At 50.1% G+C, this 18,303-nt stretch overlaps 1 protein-coding gene across 1 annotated transcript; it reads left to right on the forward strand.

Moving 5' to 3' along the window:
• Nucleotides 1-955: 955 nt before the first annotated feature.
• Nucleotides 956-17,793, forward strand: LOC138473606 (natriuretic peptides A-like). Its single transcript, XM_069612163.1, has 3 exons — nt 956-1,319; nt 12,380-12,665; nt 17,422-17,793. The coding sequence occupies exons 1-3, from the start codon at nt 1,200-1,202 to the stop codon at nt 17,436-17,438; spliced, it is 423 nt and encodes a 140-aa protein (XP_069468264.1). The 5' UTR covers nt 956-1,199; the 3' UTR covers nt 17,439-17,793.
• Nucleotides 17,794-18,303: the final 510 nt, after the last annotated feature.

Below are 18,303 nucleotides of genomic sequence, written 5' to 3' on the forward strand. Positions count from 1 at the left end.
GGTGTCTTCCTTGCCGTGTAGTGAGTACATTTCCCTGTCAGATATAGTGAGTACACATCTGTCCTTTGTGTACCTGGATAAGTGAAGTGAGTCCACTGTGCGCTTGGGTATATATAGTGAGTGCATCGGCCAATCAGGCATGTTCCTGGTTACGTAAAGCGAGTATATAGGCTTGTGCGGTAGGTCCATGGATATGCAAAGTGAGTACACAAGCTATTCTAGCGTGTGCCTGGATATGTAAAGTGACTGCATAGCGCTATCAAGTGTGTGCCTGATAGGAACAGTGAGTCCATCGCCTTGGTCTTCCTGGATATGTACAGAGAATCTATAGTGTCTGTGCTCGGATATGTAAGCTAAAGATGTAAGCCACTTGATAAATGGCTTACACCCAGAATGCCAATAGATAGCAAGGGTGCACTTACAGTGCACGGTGAAACCTGCCTGCTAAATCCACACTAATATCAAGCAAAAGTTACTTGTTCTTTGCAGTAAGCACGGCTCTGTGGGCGAAGATGCTGAGGTCTTTCACGTAATGGTGGCGTTGACCTCTTGTACGTGTGCTGCGTGGGTGTACGCGTGTGGGGGGACACTGGGCCGAGTTCTTGGATCTGGCACTATGAGCTCAGATCGGAAGGGGGTCTGCCCGTGCAGGGGTCGTGGTGGGGTGCTAATTTAGTGGTGTTTCCTGGCAGCTCCCGCGCTGCCACCGTGTTTGGTAGCATCTCCAGCCTGCGGGGCAATCTGCGGCCGCAATCACGGAGATAGCGTGCGTAGTGCGGGGGTGTTTTGGGGGCGGGGGGCTCGTGACACATTCCTCGCCCGTGTCTCATGGCAGGGGGGAGGGGGGGGCTGGGGCTCTCCCTATGTCAGCCCAGTATTGGAATGTGTGCAGATAAGACACCGATAACCCTCGGATCCGGAGTCTACCCGTGAGGGTATAAAAGCCACGCCAACCAGAGAGGCGCAAGAACACCAGGACGGGAGACCAGAGTAGGAGACGGGAGACCAGAGTGGGAGACCCAGGAGAATCAGGGGGTTCAGAGTGGAAGGCTGAGCAGAGAGTGGAATACCGGAGTTTAAGTTCAGAGAGACTGAAGAGAGAGCGTGAGGGATCGGAGAGGGAGACCCGAGCAGAGACCTCACATAGTCCACGAGAACAAGAAAGCCCCCTCCAGCCACCCAGCTCCCATCACCCCGACATGGACCAGAGGATGCCACTCCTCTCCGGGATCCTCCTCGTCTTCCTGATGCAGCTTCAAGGCGCTTGGTCCAGCCCTATCTATGACCTGAGCCCGTCCCGGGAGCTAGACAACTTAAAGGTGAGGCCCAGGGGGTAGAGGAAGCGGGCTGCAGCGCGGGAAGTGGGGTTGCGGGGGGGGGGTTTGCACTAGAGGCTGATAAATGCTACAGGGAAGAGCGATGCTGGAGGGCGAGGGGCCCGAAAGGAGAGGGGCTTCAGAAGGAGAGAATGTTCTGAGAGGGAGGTGCCAGATGGACAGAGATGTTGCTATGAGAGCGGCTGGGCCTTGCGAGCAGAGGGGCCACACAGGGGCTCAGGGTGGGTAACTTCACAGAGGGGGCTCTGAACCGAGCGGGCCCGCGTGTATAGGGTCACTGAAGGGGGATGGTGTTAGGCCCGGACTCGGCCCTTGAAAGGAGGACAGACACACCGATGGAGAGTATACGTCTTTCTTTATTCGTATACCTGCATAAACTGACCTCAAACTCCCTTCCCCCATTCTGACGTACTTCCTCACGTGACGTCTCCCACGTGGTAGGGTTGCAATCTCTTAAGGAGACACGAGCCCTGCAATGGCATAGCCCCGTAACATCACCCCCGGACGAAATGTCCTTGCATCGTGTTCAGCACTCTTCGACTAAGCGTGCTGGTTTCTTTATGGCACGTTGGGGCTGGGTGCTGGTACCTTCTTGAGGATCTTCTTCAGGCCTCTCTGTCCTCTTGATTCCTGGCCGGGGGGGGAACCTTGGAGGCGTCCACAATGTGTCTCGCACATCTACTGTCATCGTCTCAGGGTCTGGGGTTTGGAGTCCCTCAGAGTCTGTGGTTGTTGCCAGCTTGAACTTTGAGCAGTTCCTTGTAATTTCTCTTTCTTCGTTTTCGGCGGTCACCATTGTTCCTCTCACGGCCGTGACCTGTAGTGTCTGCGGGGAGAATCGGGGGTCACTCTTCCTCACCGTTGGCTGTTGGACAAAGACCTCATCTCCTACTTGAAAGTCTTTCTGATGGGCTTGCCGCTTCTCATCGGTTTGGGTGCGGGCTCGTTCTTTTCTCTGTGTGTCTCTTTCTATGAGTTGTGTGTCAGCGTCCGGTCTGTTCAACGGGTGTTGAATGATCCTTGTGCGAACCTGGTACTTTACCATAAGTTCAGCCGGGGTCTTGTTTGTCGCTTCATGCGGCGTGTTCCTGTAGTCCCGCAGCATTCTGCACAGAGCTTGGTGGAGATCTACGTTTTCTAGCTTGGCTCTTTGTACTGTCTTCTTGATAGATGACATGAACCGCTCCGCCATGCCATTCGCCTGGGCCAGAGTGGCGTTATTTTCTGGTGTTTGAACCCCAGGTGCTTTGCCAGTTTTGAGAAGTCATAACTACAGAAAGGGGTCCGTTGTCGGATTTGATCACATCTGGTATGCCCCATTCGCTCACTACTTCATCAAAGATTGCCGCTACTTGTGCAAAGGCTGTGGATGGTGACCTTTTGACGATGGGAAAACATGAGTGTTCATCAATGAACAGGAGTAGGTATTCTCCTGACTCTAGGGGCCCGTAGAAATCTACCGCCACCCTTTCCCACGGGCGTTCCGGGATTTGCGTCACTTGTAAAGGTGCGGGTGCCTCCTCTCTGGCTGTGCATTGGCATGCCATGCAGTTTCTTACCCATCGATCAACTAAGGCATCGAGAAAGGGAAACCATACATGGCGCCGTAGTTTGCGCTTGGTGTTGTCTGCGCCTCTGTGGCCTTCATGTGCCGTCTTGATTATTTCAGATCCCAGGGCCGTTGGGATTATTATTCTGCACCCTCTGAGAAGTATGGTGCCGTCCTGCACGGCTAGCTCTGAGTGAATTCTTGCAATCCTTTCCAATTCGTCTCGGTTTGCTCCTGGGTGTGTTGACAGAGCTCTCTTGTAGTCTTTCCACTTGTTGTGTTCTGTGTGTTCAATCGCCAAGGCCATGGATGGGTCCGCCGCTGTTGCGAGTGCCACTGTTTCCAGTGACATAGCCGGAGGTAGTGCGTTGGTGGTGACATAGTTTATGTATTCTATGTCGCCTTGCCTTGGCGTTGACGTTCCGGAGGGGTGTCTCGACAGATAGTCGGCTGGATTATGCTCGCCCCCCGGTCGATGAATGATGTGATAGTCATATTCTTGCAGCCGGATGCCCCATCGTTCTATTCTGTGGGGCATTTTCGTCCGCGGGTTCCCAAACAGCGAAAGGAGGGCCTGGTGATCCGTGATGAGGGTGAATCTTTTCCCGATGATAAAGTTGTGAAAGTGTTCACATGCCCAGACTGCTGCTAGACTCTCCTTTTCCGCTTGGGAGTATGCGGCCTCGGGGGACGCAAGTGCTCTGCTGGCATATGCCACTACATGCCTCGGGTGGGCGTCAGTGCCGTTGGTCTGGGCGAGTATGGCGCCCAGTCCCACCGGACTCGCGTCGACCACGATTTCAGTGTGCCATTCTGGGTCGAAGTAGGCCAGTTTTCGCGCTTCAGCCAGGGACTGTTTAATGGAGTCGAACGCTTCCTGGCATTCGGCGGTCCAGGCGAAGAGCATGTCTTTCTGGAGCAATTTCCGAAGAGGTTCCGTGATGGTGGCATAGTGGGGGATGTATCGGGTGCAATAGTCAGCCATGCCTAGGAACGAACGGACGTCGGCAATCTGTCTCGGGGCTTGCAGATTGAAGATAGTGGCCACTTTGTCGGGGTCTGGTGTCATCCCGTCGGCCGAGAAGATGTGTCCGAAAAATTTTAGCTTGTTTTTGCTGAACCTGCACTTCTCCACGTTCAACGTGAGGCCTGCGTCCTGGATGGCTTTGCATGTGGCGCGAAGAGCGGCGTCATGCTCTTCACGGGTGCGCCCGAATACCAGTATGTCATCACTGTAATTCAGTGTGCCTTTGATCGGACGTATGATTTGCCTGATGGCTTCATGAAAAATGTCCGCAGCTGACGAGATGCCAAAGTTTAGGCGTTTGTACCTGAACAACCCGTCGTGTGTGGCAAACGTGGTGATCCCTCTGGATTCCGGGTGGAGTACCATCTGGTGGTAGCCCTGGTTCAAGTCCAGTTTCGAGAAGAGGGTGGATTTATTCAGTTGAACTATCATATCTTCGATACGTGGCCCGGGATGCCTTTCGCGCTGGATTGCTGTATTGGCTATGCGCATGTCAACGCAGAGTCTGAGACGTCCGCCTTCTTTTGGTGCTATTACCAACGGGGATACCCATGGGGTCGGACCCGTGGCTGGTTCAATTATTCCATCAGTTAGGAGCTGATTGAGTTCTGCTGTCACTGCGGCCTGAAGATGGAAACCAACTCTTCTCGGGTGCTGTGGTACCGGTCGGACGGTGGCATCTATGTGAAGTTTCACTGGCGGTCCTTTCAGTTGACCCAGGCCCTTGCAGATGAGGGGGAACTCTTTCAGGATGTCATCGCGCGACATCGTTCCAGTTTTAGTGGGCGCTGATGAGAGGAAAAGCACTGTCTCCCTCGTCTCCAGTGTTGGGTCTGTCGAACGTATTCTGTCCCCTTCGCAGACATGTATGTCGATGAGTCCTAGGCACGACGCCATCCTGTAACTGAGCAGGCATCTGCCTTTGGTAGGGCTGCGAATGACGTGGATGTCCGTCGTGGTGGATTGGTTATCATGGATGAGCCGACGGCTGAAAAATCCAATCGATTGCAGAGGAGTTGTGGCGCCCCATTGGTAGATCTTGGAGTTTGAGGGTGTCAGGGGCGGCCGGTTGGTGATCTGGTTGAATTCCTTCTCACCCATTATGTTAACGCTGGCTCCCGAGTCTACAAGGAAACAGAATTGCTGCCCTGCTATGTCAACGGGTATCTTGGGTGCTTCACGTGCTTCGCCTTCATCCATGATGAGATTCACGTATTCGTCGTGCGGATTCTGGTTGTATTGGTCGAATTCCTGTTGGCCCCCTTGTGAGCCTCCCTCATATTGTGAAAATTGTTCCGGGGGCCCGTCGTATTCGTCTCTGATGTGGGACACTTGCTCTTCAACCTCGTGCTCTTGACCGTCATCCATGGGGTATACTTCTTCGACTACTCTGACATACCTCTGTGGATTCTGGGCGTACGGGCGTGGTTGATAGGCCTGGGTTAGGCGTTTTGAATTGGGCGGCGATTGGGAACTTTTGTGTAGGGAATGGTCTGCCTTCTCTGCAGACTGATTGGAAATGTCCCTCTCTGCCGCAGTTGCCGCATCTCTGTGATATGGCGGGGCAGGTCCCTGCGTGAGGGAAAGACATTCCACAGCGGTAGCATTGGCGTTGTGTCCTCGGCGTCGTGGAATAGTTGGGGTTGACGCCCTTGTCCCCCTGTCTTGCGTGGCTGGCCTGTACCGCTGCAACGGTTTCAGCTCTCTCTTGTCTCGTCGAGGCTGTGTTCGAGATTTGGGACACCTGCTTCTCGACTCTCTATAGGATCCTGGCCATCTGGCTCACTTCCTCTATGGTGATAGGTTTTTTAAGGAGTTGTTTCTTTAAGGTTTGAGACAAACAGCCTTCAATGATCCTCAACCGTATGGCTTCGTCGAGTGAGAAGGCTTCAAATTGACAGTTGGCCCCTTTTATTCGTAGGCGGGTTATGAACTCGTCAATGGTTTCATCGACTCTCTGTGTACAAAGGTTGAATATGTATCGTTCATAGTCTCTGTTTGGTTCAATAACTAATCTTCTGTTTATGGCCGCTATTAGTGTTGGAAAGTCAGCTTGTTCTGCGGGGGGAATGGTCTTGGTAAGGACTTTGATGTCATTGCCCGCCAGATTTAGGAACATGCTTCGTAGCCGAGGGGACTTGTCTTCCCCTGCCGCATCAATGAAGGTGTTAAAGTCCTCTAGCCAATCAACCCATCTTGGACCCTTGTCTGCTTGTGGCATCATTGAAAATGGGGGAGGTATGCGCCATGCTGTCGTTGCCGTGTTACTTGCAGGGGCATTTGGCGGTTGTTGGGCCTGAGGTGAGATCATGCTGAGGGCTTATGTAGCGGTCCACGCGTGCATGGGTATGTGCGGTCTGACCCACCTTCGATGGCTTCTAGGCTTCCGTAGCACCTGCTGGTGGGTCGTCGTGTGACCGGCGTAGGGCGTTCCGAAAGCACTCCTGGGCAATCAGCGCCTGGCACGTGGGTCCACTGTAGTCTGGAGCCTGGTGGTGGGGTTGCTGCGTCACGCGGTGCGGGCGTGAGGTCACCCGCTCTTCAACTCTGCGGGACCACTGGCGGAGGGGGCGGACTTGTCTGCAGCGCGGATGCGCTGTCTGCTCGGTGAGGCGAAGGACGGGCCTGGGATCAGGCTCGGCGCCGGGCTCAGAACTGCTCGCGGCTCGGATGCGCTGTCTGCGCAGCGAGGAGGAGGCAGGCCTGGGATCAGGCTGTGCGCCGGGTGCGGAACTGCCCGCGGCGCGGATGCGCGGTCGGCGCTTTGAGGAGTCGGGCCTGGGATCAGGCACTTGCGCCGGGCTGGAAAGTGCCCACGGCGCGCATTGGAGCGGGATCGTTGCATGCAAGGAGGAGGACTCGGTGGTCTGGTAGGTCAACTCGTCGCCAGATGTTAGGCCCGGACTGGGCCCTTGAAAGGAGGACAGACACACCGATGGAGAGTATACGTCTTCCTTTATTCGTATACCTGCAGAAACTGACCTCAAACTCCCTTCCCCCATTCTGACGTACTTCCTCACGTGACGTCTCCCACGTGGTAGGGTTGCAATCTCTTAAGGAGACACGAGCCCTGCAATGGCATAGCCCCGTAACAGATGGGGGCTCCTGCCTTGCCAGCATACCCCCAGTGGCCCAGGTGCCTGCTGGGAGCGCTGGGGAAGGAAGCTGTCTGGGCACTGCTCTGCAGGCTCTCTTCGGGCAGTCACTGCATTGTAGCCACCTGGCTTCGGCGAGCGATGCTTGTAGTTGCTAAATATATTAAGAGTTTGCCCAGACCAAGGAGACCTCTGCATCTTTAATGGGGCAGTGTGCGCAGGAGCTGAACCCCAAGACTGTGTCTATCCGAGGTTCCAGGGGGTAAGAGGGTAACTAACAGTACCCAGAACGAGCCTAATGGGCCTCGGAAATCTGAATAGCATTGCGCGGGCGTGGGAGGTGGCGGCTTTTACTGTCATTTCTGCTTCCTCTGTGCAAGTAATGCGATGTTAGTATGTATCATGGTTTCCTTATTGCGTTCGGTTTATTTTCCAAAAGGAAATCAATTTCACCTGTAGGCTTCTATTGACCACTTCCAGCCCAAGCAGTGAAATTGTCTCGGGAGGATAGCTCAGCGGCAACGTGCTCGCCTTTGAAGCACAACGACACGGAACAACTTAGAAATCTCTGGGTATTAAGCGCATTATAAATAAACTATCACATCATGCAATAGGATGCGTTGGTATAGTCAATTCTGCCCCGAGTCCACACACAGCAAAGGAAACCAAACAAAACTACTCAGGTCTCTGTAAAGATGGGCACAGGTGTCTAAAATCAAGCAAACACTAGGCCTCTGCGATGGTCACAGGTGGCTAAAACCAAGCAAACACTAGGCGTCTGTGAAGATGGGCACAGGTGGTTAAAACCAAGCAAACACTAGGCCTCTGTGATGAGCACAGATGGCTAAAACCAAGCAAACACTAGGCCTCTGTGATAGGCACAGGTGGCTAAAACCAAGCAAACACTAGGCGTCTGTGAAGATGGGCACAGGTGGCTAAAACCAAGCAAACACTAGGCGTCTGTGAAGATGGGTACAGGTGGCTAAAACCAAGCAAACACTAGGCCACTGTGATGGGCACAGGTGGCTAAAACCAAGCAAACACTAGGCGTCTGTGAAGATGGGCACTAGTGGCTAAAACCAAGCAAACACTAGGCCTCTGTGATGGGCACAGGTGGCTAAAACCAAGCAAACACTAGGCCTCTGTGATGGGCACAGGTGGCTAAAACCAAGCAAACACTAGGCGTCTGTGAAGATGGGCGCAGGTGGCTAATCAGGTGAAGGCATTGAACGCGGCGACAGTTCTTCTCAACCACAGGCAAATCTTCGAGTAGCATTCCATTCTATCCATGTTTAACTCCTCCATCCCTTCACAGAAGAGGACAAACCATGTGCCGACTTTAACCTCGGTGCATAGCGTTGAGGACAAGTCAACTTTGGCCTCAGAGGTCCAGGCCTCAGAACCCAAGCCACGTGATACGCCCGCCTTCACCATGCGCATTCCAACAGCACCTCACATGTTAAACCTTGCTCTCGCATGCCACCAGCCACCTGAGTAGACATAGTTCTCTCTTTCTGCACCATAGGTTCCCCTCCAAGTAAGTGTGCACTCAGCAGAGATACACAGCATGTTTACTATTAGCCTCAAACCCCTCCCAGGCCAACATCCTCAAGATGTTATTGGGAGGGCTGCAAGACTTCTAAATATGATCACCTTGGATTGATACAGAATGTTTTTCAAGGCGTTTTTGTTAATTTATTCATTTATTGGATACCTGTAAGGTACCTATATAACAAATAGTGTTTCAAGGCACCACAAGACTAAAAAAAGTGGGGGTGAGGGGAACAAGGGAGAAAGATAACAGTAACATTCCTACTAGGCCTTGTGACATTCGTATCGTGCAAGTGCAGCAACAGAAAGTGCGAGGGGGCCAGGGGGAGTGCCGATCTGTGCGAAATGCGAGGTGCTAGGGTGGATGGGAAGTGCAGGGTAAGAGGAGAGAGAGCAAGTGAAGGGGGATGGGGGAAGGGGGGAAAGAGGGCCACAGGGGCTAGGCAAGTGCTAAGGGGAGGACTGGAGGGCAAGTGCCAGGGATTGCATGGGGTGAGGGTCCACATGCTAAGGGTGAGGACGGGGGTGGACTGGGCAGAGACGCCTGGTGCCCTGTAGAACTCAGAGAGGACCAGGCAGCCAGTCACTGTGGAAGACAGGGGTGTTAGCAGGAGGGGGGAGGAAAAAGAGATAAGAAAAGGACGGTCTTGAAAAGCTTCCGGAACTTAAGGAGATCCAGCTCAAGCCTGAGAGGGGCAGGGAGACCATTCCAGAGGGAGGCTCCAGTGGAGGAGAGAGATCTACCCCCCACTGCTTAGTGAAGCGTCTGATCTGAAGAGAGTTGGAGCTAGAAGACTGAAGTGTTCTAGCAGGAAGGTATTTAGGGAGGGAGAGTTGGATGTAGCGGGGCACCAGGCCCCAGAAAGCCTTTTGGATGATGCAGAGGGTCTTGAACCTGATCCTAGCATCAACCGGGAGCCAGTGTAGAGATATTAGGGCTGGAGAGATTAGTTGAAGGGGGCGAAGGGAGGATAAAGGAAGATTGAGGAAGAGGCTGTTGCAGTAGTCCACCCTAGAGAGGACCAGAGCTCTGGAGACATTGAATTTCTGGGGGAAGGTGAGGAAAAGGAGAATGCCTCTGAGAAGGTACAGCTGATAGTGGACCTTCTTGGCAAGGTCTGCCATGTGAGGAGAGAAGGAGAGAGAGGAGTCAGAGATGACACCAAGGTTTTTTGCCTCACAAGCAGGTGAGGGTAAGGGGCCCATGGAGAGAGGCCAGAGAGTAGGAGGGAAGGAGAGAGGTGCTGTCCCCTTGAGAAGGATCTCTGTCTTACTGGCATTAAGGCAGAGATCATTGGCATCACACCATGCCTGAATATCAGTCCAACAGTCAGGGATGAGGGAGCAGGAAGAGGAGGCAGTAGGGTAAAGCTTAAAGGAGAGCTGTTTGTCGTCTGCATAACACTGGAAGTGATGTGAGAAGGAGCAGGTCAGGTTGTCCAGAAGGGCAAGATGGATGTTGAAGAGCCACAGCGACAGGATAGAGCCTTGGGGTACGCTGCAGGAGGAGAGTGTGATAGGGGAGAGAATAGGGCCCAGTTGAAAATGCGAAGGTCTGTCGGAGAGGAAAGAGGTCAATCAGTCAAGTGCCAGGCCCATGATGCCAAGGGTGTTACGGAGCCGATTTGTCAGGGTGGCATGATTGACTGTGTCGAAGGCAGAGGAAGATCCAGAAGGATAAGAACGGATGGAGAGTTGAATCGATATTTGAGAGCAAGTCTCAGTATGGAGACATTGGAGTCACAATATGATCCAAGTGCTTTTAAGGACAGTTGAAGAGGTAGTACTCAGCAGTATTGCTGATTGGCATAACTTAGTATGCGTATGTAATTTCCAACCACTAACAGAGGGATGAACCTTTCTTTTAAAAGGTTTAATGGAGATTCATCAAGTATTGACTAAAAGAGAAGGGTTGCTGATAGGCACACCACATTTAATCCAGTCTAAGTGTTAATTCCATCTCACATTAATCTAGTTATTGGAGCTAGGTGACTCAGAGTCCCACAGTTTTGCAGCTTCCACATTAACCCGTTAAAATCAACACAGTCGAAAGTCATAGAAAGAGGAATGTAGCTACAGAATTAGGGGATTTCAGGATTAAGATCAATCTGGCTGTTTCTACTAATTAATCTGTGGTAGGCTATCAATGATGGTCAAGAAGATCTTTACAAGTGTTGACTTTGCGGTCCATATTGCTGCTATCATTCAACTTGGAAATCCTTCTAAAGTTAGAGGGAGCCCTTTAATTTTTTTCAACAGATATCTGTAAGATTACTACCAATGCATGGAGGGGGTACTTAAATTAAATGCCCAACTTCACAAAAGAGGACATCCAGAATTATTGGAACATTGTGTTTCAGGGGCTATCTGTCGAAGTTGCCCCTAATGATATCAAAGATGGAAGGAGTTTACCCATGCTACCGATGAAAGTACACAACTGGAGTTATCAAACCAAAGCTGTTGCCTTGTGCCCTTTCTTGATCCATTTGTCCCATTTTGTTTAAATGCCTTTTCAGATTTTTTCTTTCTATTGGGGTTTCAAATTTATTTTCAAACTTAAATCTTTCCAACTTTTTGGGGATTTAAGCATCGGGTACTGTGAGTTGCAGCATCAGTTCCTTCACATAGGGAGGTTTCGACTTACATTCAGGCATAAATCTAGTACTACGAGGGTTTCACTGCGAAAATCAAAAAGCGATAATCAGGAAAAGGTATTAGAAGAATGGGTATAAAAGGAGCTGGTCTGGATCCCACTTCCCAGGGATAGGAGATATAATTTACAATTAGATGTCTGGGGAGCCTGGATAACAGTCCTTATAATCCTTAGCGATCAGTTCTCATTTTAACCCACACTCTTCTACATGCCATTTTGCAATGCTGGCTTTGTAGAGATTTTTTCAGATTTGATCATTTACAAAAACTCCCAGATTTGGTAATTTACAAACCGCCCAGAATGTATGAGTTGATTGATGCTTCGACATGATTAACGAAAGACAATATCAATGAAAAATGTAAAAGACATTCCATTGAAAATTCATTGATGCAAGAAAGATTGATGAAGAGAACTGTAAAATACGTGTATTTATTTTTTAAAGACGTTTTAGAGGTTACAATGAAAACGTAGAGAAAATGTGTCTATACAAATGTGAATATGTATGGTACAATAAAATTTATGAATGTTAAGAGAGTATCAAGGAAACTGTGGGACACTTTTCATAGGACTAACATAGCATATTAGGCTGAGATGGTAGATGAATAAGCTTTCCAAGTCCCATGGACATCTTCATCAGACCGAGGTCACACAATAAAAAACACCACCTGATGAAAAACTCTAGGAGGCTTTGGAAGCTCATTCATCTACCATCTCAGCATAATATGCTCAGTCCAGTAAAAGGGTTCATAGTCATCGCATCGACAGCCAAATTGTCGAATGCCATACCATTGAAAAAAAAGCATCGAAAAAAAGCATTGAATGTTTTTTTATTCCATTTGTTTTAATGGTGGGTTCTCCCCCAACCCCATTTTTTAACCTTTAAAAGCCAATTTCCTTAAACAAAACCCTTTACCACAAAAAAAAATGCATTCAATGCTTTTTTTTTCCGATGCATTTTTTTCAAGGGTGTGGCATTCGACGGTTTGGCAGTCGATGCAATGACCAGATACCAGTAAAAGGTATAACAACTTGGATTTTTTTTATTACTAATTCTTATTACGCTAATACAACATTAATCCTTTTCTCTGCACATATAAAATAATAATAATAGCAATAGTCAGGAGGGCGATGGGAAGACACTCACTACAGCCCGCATGTCCTTTTCAGAACATCCTGGAGAGGCTGGAGGAGAAGTTCTCACTCATGGAGGCCCTGGAGTCCAGTCCAGACCAGCAGGAGCCCGGCGTCCAGGGGGGACTTCAGGTGGACCCATCTGAAGTCATAGAGGGTCTGCAATCTGAGCCCAGGGTGTCCCCCGCAGGGCCCTACTCATTCAAGGACTCCCTGCTCAGGGGACTGCGTAGCTTCCAGAACGCCAAGATGATGCGGGATTCCGGCTGCTTTGGGAGGCGGATCGACAGGATCGGGTCCATGAGTGGCATGGGCTGTAACGGTAAGTCCTGACCTCAAATGCTACAACCGTATCCTGGGGGTGAGCGATAGTAACACAAAGAGGGAAATAACCAGGAACAGATGAGGAGAACTTGGAGGAAGTGGAAAACAACTGGGAACAGGTGGAGAACATGCTCCAGACACGCGTGGGAACTGCTGGGACTAAACTGAGAAAAGGCTTGGGCAGAACTGGGGCAGGGTGGCACATCTGGGTGTGAGAGTAACTACTGTGAACACGTATAATATAACACCAAACCTGCCACACACAAATAGTGACGGCCATGGCACAACTGACAACAGATGGGACACAACTGGGAAAAAGGTGGGGGACAATTGTGAACATATTGGAAAGCATGAAGAAGCTGGGGTTTCATGGATAAATGCTGTGAAGTCTCTCGGGGGAAAAATGGATATATCGTGTGGGGTAAATTGGAGCATATGGACAGATATACTAAAGTAGCTCAGAGTAAACTGATAGTGTGGGGTAGCTTGCGTTCCAGGGACAGACAGTATCAGGTAGCTTGGGGCTTCAAGGACAGGTGTGAGATAGCTTGCGGTCGATGGATATATATTGTGTGGGAGTTTGGGGCTCTTGGACTAGCAATTTGAGGTTACTTGGGGTCGATGAACAGACAGTGTTAGGTAGCTTGGTGTTCATCGGCAGTCATTGTCCAATATTCTGAGGTCCATGAACAGGAAGTGTGAGATAACTTGGAGCTCATGGAGAGGTATCAGATAGCATGCAGGGTCAATGGGCAAAGGGTGTGAAGTCTCTTGAGGCTCATGGAAAGGCAGCGTGGCATAGCTTGGGGTCAAGGGACAGATAGTTGAGATAGCCTGGGGCACATGGGCAGGCGTGAGCTAGGTCGGTGTTCATGGAAAGACAGCATTGGGTAGCTTGGGTATCATATGCAGGCATTGGGAGTTTCATGGTGTCCATGTAAACGCAGTGTCAGCTAGCTTGAACTCATAGGCAATGGGAGATAGCTTGGTGTCCATGGACAGAAGTGTGAGATATCTTGGAGCCCATGAGCAGGCGTGAGATAGTTTAGGGTGCACAAACAAATAGAGTGAGGTAGAATGGGGGTAATAGGCAGACATTGTGAGATAACTTGGTATCCTTGGACAGGCAGTGGGAGGTAGATTGGGGGTCATGGGCAGGAAATATGGGAAAGCGCAGGGTCCATGTACTGATAGTGTAAGCTAGTTTCGGGGCTCATGAACAGGCAGTGTGAGGGAGCTTGCGGCCCATGCACAGACATGAGATACATGCCAGGGTCCATGGACAGATAGGGGGAACTAGCTGTGGTATCATGGACAGGCAGTGTGAGGTAGCTTGCGGTCCATGGACAAACATGAGATACATTCCAGGGTCCATGGACAGATAGGGGAGCTAGATGCGGCTCTCCAGCAGGCAGTGTGGCATAGCATTGGGTTCATGAGAGATACTCTAGGATATCTTGGTGCTCATGAGAACGCCTGAGATATCTTGCGGTACATTAACAGACAGTGCCAGGTAGCTTTGGGAGATCATGGACAGGCAATATAAGATAGCTTGCAGGGTCCTGGACAGATAGTATTAGGTATCGTGGGGCTCATCGACAAGCATGAAATAGCTTGCAGGGTCAAGGGGCAGATATTATGAGGTAGCTGGATAAGCAGCATAGCATCGCTCAGGGCACATGTACAGATAGTGTAAGATATCTTGGAGCTCATGGGCAGGTGTGAGATAGCTTGATGTCCATGCACATAATGTGCGAGGTAGCTTTGAGCTCATCGATAGGCATGAGATAGCTTGGTGCCCATGGGCAGATAGTGTGAGGCAGCTTGGGGGTCATGGGCAGATGTGAGATAGCTTGGGATCTATGCACATATAGTGTGAGGCATCTTGGGGGTCATGGATAGGCATGAGATAGCTTGGTGTCGATGGGCAGATAGTGTGAGGAAGCTTGGGGGTCCTGGGCAGGTGTGAGATAGCTTGGGATCTATGCACATATAGTGTGAGGTAGCTTGGGGTTATTGGACTGGCATAAAATTGTTTGCAGGGTCCATGGACAGATAGTGTCAGGAAGCTTGGGGGTCACTTGCAGGCATGGAATAGATTGGGGACCATGGAAAAATAATTCCAGGTAGCTCTGGGGTCATGGGCAGGCAATGTGAGATGGTTTGGAGTCCATTGGTAGACAGTGTGAGGTAGTTTGGAGCCCATTGGCAGACAGTGTGAGGTAGTTTGGAGTCCATTGGCAGACAGTGTGAGACAACCTGGGGCTCATGTATAGGCATTGGGCGATATTTTGGTGTCCTTGGGTAGAATGTGTAAGGCAGCTTAGGGCTCATGGGCAGGTCTTGGTAGATAGCTTGGGGTCCGTGGACAGGGTGTGTGAGGTAGCCTGGGGCTCATGGGCACGCAGTGTGACATATTCTGAGGTCCATGTACATAAAGTGTGAGGTAGCTTTGTGCTCATGGTCCGGTATTGTGAGATAGCTTGATATCCATGGACAGATAGGGCGTGGTACTTTGGGGGTCATGGGCAGTCGTGAACAGAGAGGCCTGGTATAAATGCTTGGGGTCCATGGACAAGGTGTGTGAGGTAGCTTGGGGTTCATGGACAGACAGTGTGACCGTCTGGGGTCCATTAACAAGTAGTGTGAGGCGGCTTGGCACACATAGACAGGCATGAGCTGTCGTGGGGTCCATTGAAAGACATTGGGCCTCATTACGACCCTGGCGCTAAGTGTTTAACGGCGCCGTAAAAGGCTGCGGCGCCGTTAAACACACAGCGCCTGATTACGAGGTCCCTTTGCGGGACCCGACCTTAACGGCTGGTTTTACCGTGGTGCTATACGGTACCGTACTTAGCGCCTTCCCCATTCCCAGTGAGCCCTATGGGGTAAAAATGGGAATGGGGAAGGGCCATGGAGGAAGGGGGAATTACCGCCCCGCCAACCTTGTAATGGGGTGGTAATTCCCCCTTTCTCCATGGCGGAGTCGGTAAGTTACCGGCATGGACCATGGCCTGGGTCGTAATGAGGCCCATTGTCAGGTAGTTTGAGTGCTCATGAGCAAGTCTTGCGAAATAATTTGGGGGTTCATGGACGGGCATGTGATAACCTGGTGTCCATGTAAAGAGAGTGGTAGGTAGCTTTGGACTCGAGGTTAGGCACTGTGAGATCACTTAGAGTCCATGGACAGATGGTGTGAGATAATTTAGAGCTCAGGGGCAGGTGCAAGATAGTTTTGTGTCCATGGACAGACAGCTTCAGGTAGCTTGGGGTCATGGGCAAGCAATGTGAGATGGTTTGAGGTCCATTGATAGAGAGTGGGGTAGGTTGGGACTCAATGTGAAGTAGTTTGGGGTACATGGGCAGATAGCGTGCTGGAGCGTTGGTGGTCATGGACAGGTTTGACAGAGCTCAAGGTCCATGTACAGATAGTGTGAGGTAGCGTGGGACTCATGCAGGTGCACAACCTAGGTCCTGGGGGTACATATAATACTTTAATCTGCAGACCCCTAGCCTGTCTCATTCATGAGCAACAAAGCCCAAGTGTTCCAGGCATTTTGACATTTTCAGAGCATACTTTCAAATACTACTGTACTTGTTTTCCATAATATATACATTATACGTTTTTTTTTTAATTGGAAGCAGGTGAACAATTAAACCAGTGGGTTGTCATACCAAAAAACAAAACACCATGCACAATCACAATGTTATTTCATATGTTAAAAAATTGGCATATTGTGCCCCCGCCCATGGTTATGAGACCATCGGGCCTCATTACGATGTCGGCGGTAATTCGCCGGTGCTACCGGCAGGTTGCCGACAACCTCGTAACACTGGTTCCGCCACGTGATATCCCAGTGCCACCGGGATATTACAAGTAACGGTGGCCGTGATGTCAGGCGGCGGGAACTGTAAGTCCCCATAACCCTAGGAATAGGACACAGAAGCACTGGCACCGTTACTGACGGTGCCAGCGCTTCCGTGAAAACCATGCTTGCTGGGGCCGGTGCTCCCGGCAGGTCAGCCCTGCCGGTATCACTGGCCCCTGAAGGCATTCTCGTAGTCTGGCGGCCCAGAAAGGGTCAGTGCATTGCTACCGGCACCCTTATTTCCGGACAGTCAGACTTGGAATGAGGCCCCATAGTCTCTGGAGGATGAACAGAAAACAGGGTAAAATGTTTGGGGGAGGGAGAAGCAGGGGTAGGAAAGGGGTGCATAGAAATAGCAAATTGGAAACATATCATTTGGTTGAGATAGAGGGAATATGAGTGTATAAGTAGAGGTGTTGTGTGCGGGCGCACGCATGTGGGTGTGTACGTGCATGCGTGCGTGTGTAAAATGGCAGGCAGAGCATCAAGGGCAATGCTGTTCTAGAAAGAGAGAGCAAGCATTTTTCAGTGATGGCAGAAAAAGTGTTGGATTTCTAAGCAAGCCCTTCCCATCCACAGGCAATTCCCCTTGAGTGTCACTACACTATATAATATTAGGTTATGTGTGACAAAGGGCGATAGACCATATGCAAATCGTTCTTGACCGTAACCCCAAAATCAGTCAACCCTGAACTAGTTAGCTATGTCCGCTCTGGATGAGAACACGCCAACATGTTTCAGCCTTGCTGGGCTTCCTCAGGTGCAGGTTGAGGCCTGCACATAGCTATTTTCCTGGGTGGCCTGTGGAAGGAAGAATTACATTGTAATGATGGAATCTGTGATTTTTCTAACCCTTTAACCTCCATTGTCTTTGTTTTTCCTCAGGGCCCAGGAAGAACTGAGACCCACTGCCACTGCCCCTACTCGGGACAATTCCGCACCATCTCCCACACGATACAGTCTCCAGGATGCTTCCAGTCTACTTTTTAACCAATTTGAGGAAGGCCATCCATATTTATTTATTTATTCCATATTTATTCAATGTTCTTTTTGTGTAAAAGACATTTCTTACTTCATAACACTACAAAGCTCATATTACAAATAAAAACAGACTCTTTACCCGTGCGGGATGTCTCTTTGATGCTGATCTATAAAAAAAAAAAGCTGCTGCCAGCAAAGTCAACCGTTATTGTTCTGCCATTTTATCGGCTCATATTTGCAAAGCACATTGCATAATAAAAACACTTTTTTGTATTATGCTCCGAACTACAGTTTTGTAGATTTTGTAACTTTATGAACAGCATATCTCAGTAGCGCCTAACTCGTTGATATGTGTTTTGCCAAACTCAGATCATTAAAATGTGGATAAGAACAGCAGGGCTTCAAATCTAGGAGATGCAGGTAATTCACAGGTTTGTGCATCAGGTTACTTAACCCTCTGAGCTGCCTTACCAGCGAACAGTAGTGCATACATGAACTGAGCATCTGGCTGGAGGGGGAGAGGCGGAGGCAAAACATGGCATCCAATCTTCAAAGCGCCGAAGAGTGGGACTCTGAGTGTTCATCATATCGCAGTACCTACCTTGCTTTCTAGATAATATTCAGGTTGTTTTATTTCACCATATGTGCTAACATGCCCATGAAATGCTTGTCCAGTAATCGTTTTAGTTTGGGATGTTAGGTAACTCGTAAGCACCACCTATAAGCTGAAACTATTGCATTGGATACAGGTAGGTGGAGATCACATGGGAGGAGAGACACAGAGCT

Source organism: Ambystoma mexicanum, chromosome 8 (assembly GCF_040938575.1).
Source record: "Ambystoma mexicanum isolate Mex_15411 chromosome 8, UKY_AmexF1_1, whole genome shotgun sequence".
Classification (NCBI taxonomy): domain Eukaryota; kingdom Metazoa; phylum Chordata; class Amphibia; order Caudata; family Ambystomatidae; genus Ambystoma; species Ambystoma mexicanum.

Bases quoted from the DNA above. Each gene is read 5' to 3' on its own strand.
- LOC138473606 (XM_069612163.1), top strand. From the start codon at position 1,200: ATGGACCAGAGGATGCCACTCCTCTCCGGGATCCTCCTCGTCTTCCTG. The intron at 1,320-12,379 runs GTGAGGCCCAGG...TGTCCTTTTCAG, and splicing joins GGGAGCTAGACAACTTAAAG to AACATCCTGGAGAGGCTGGA.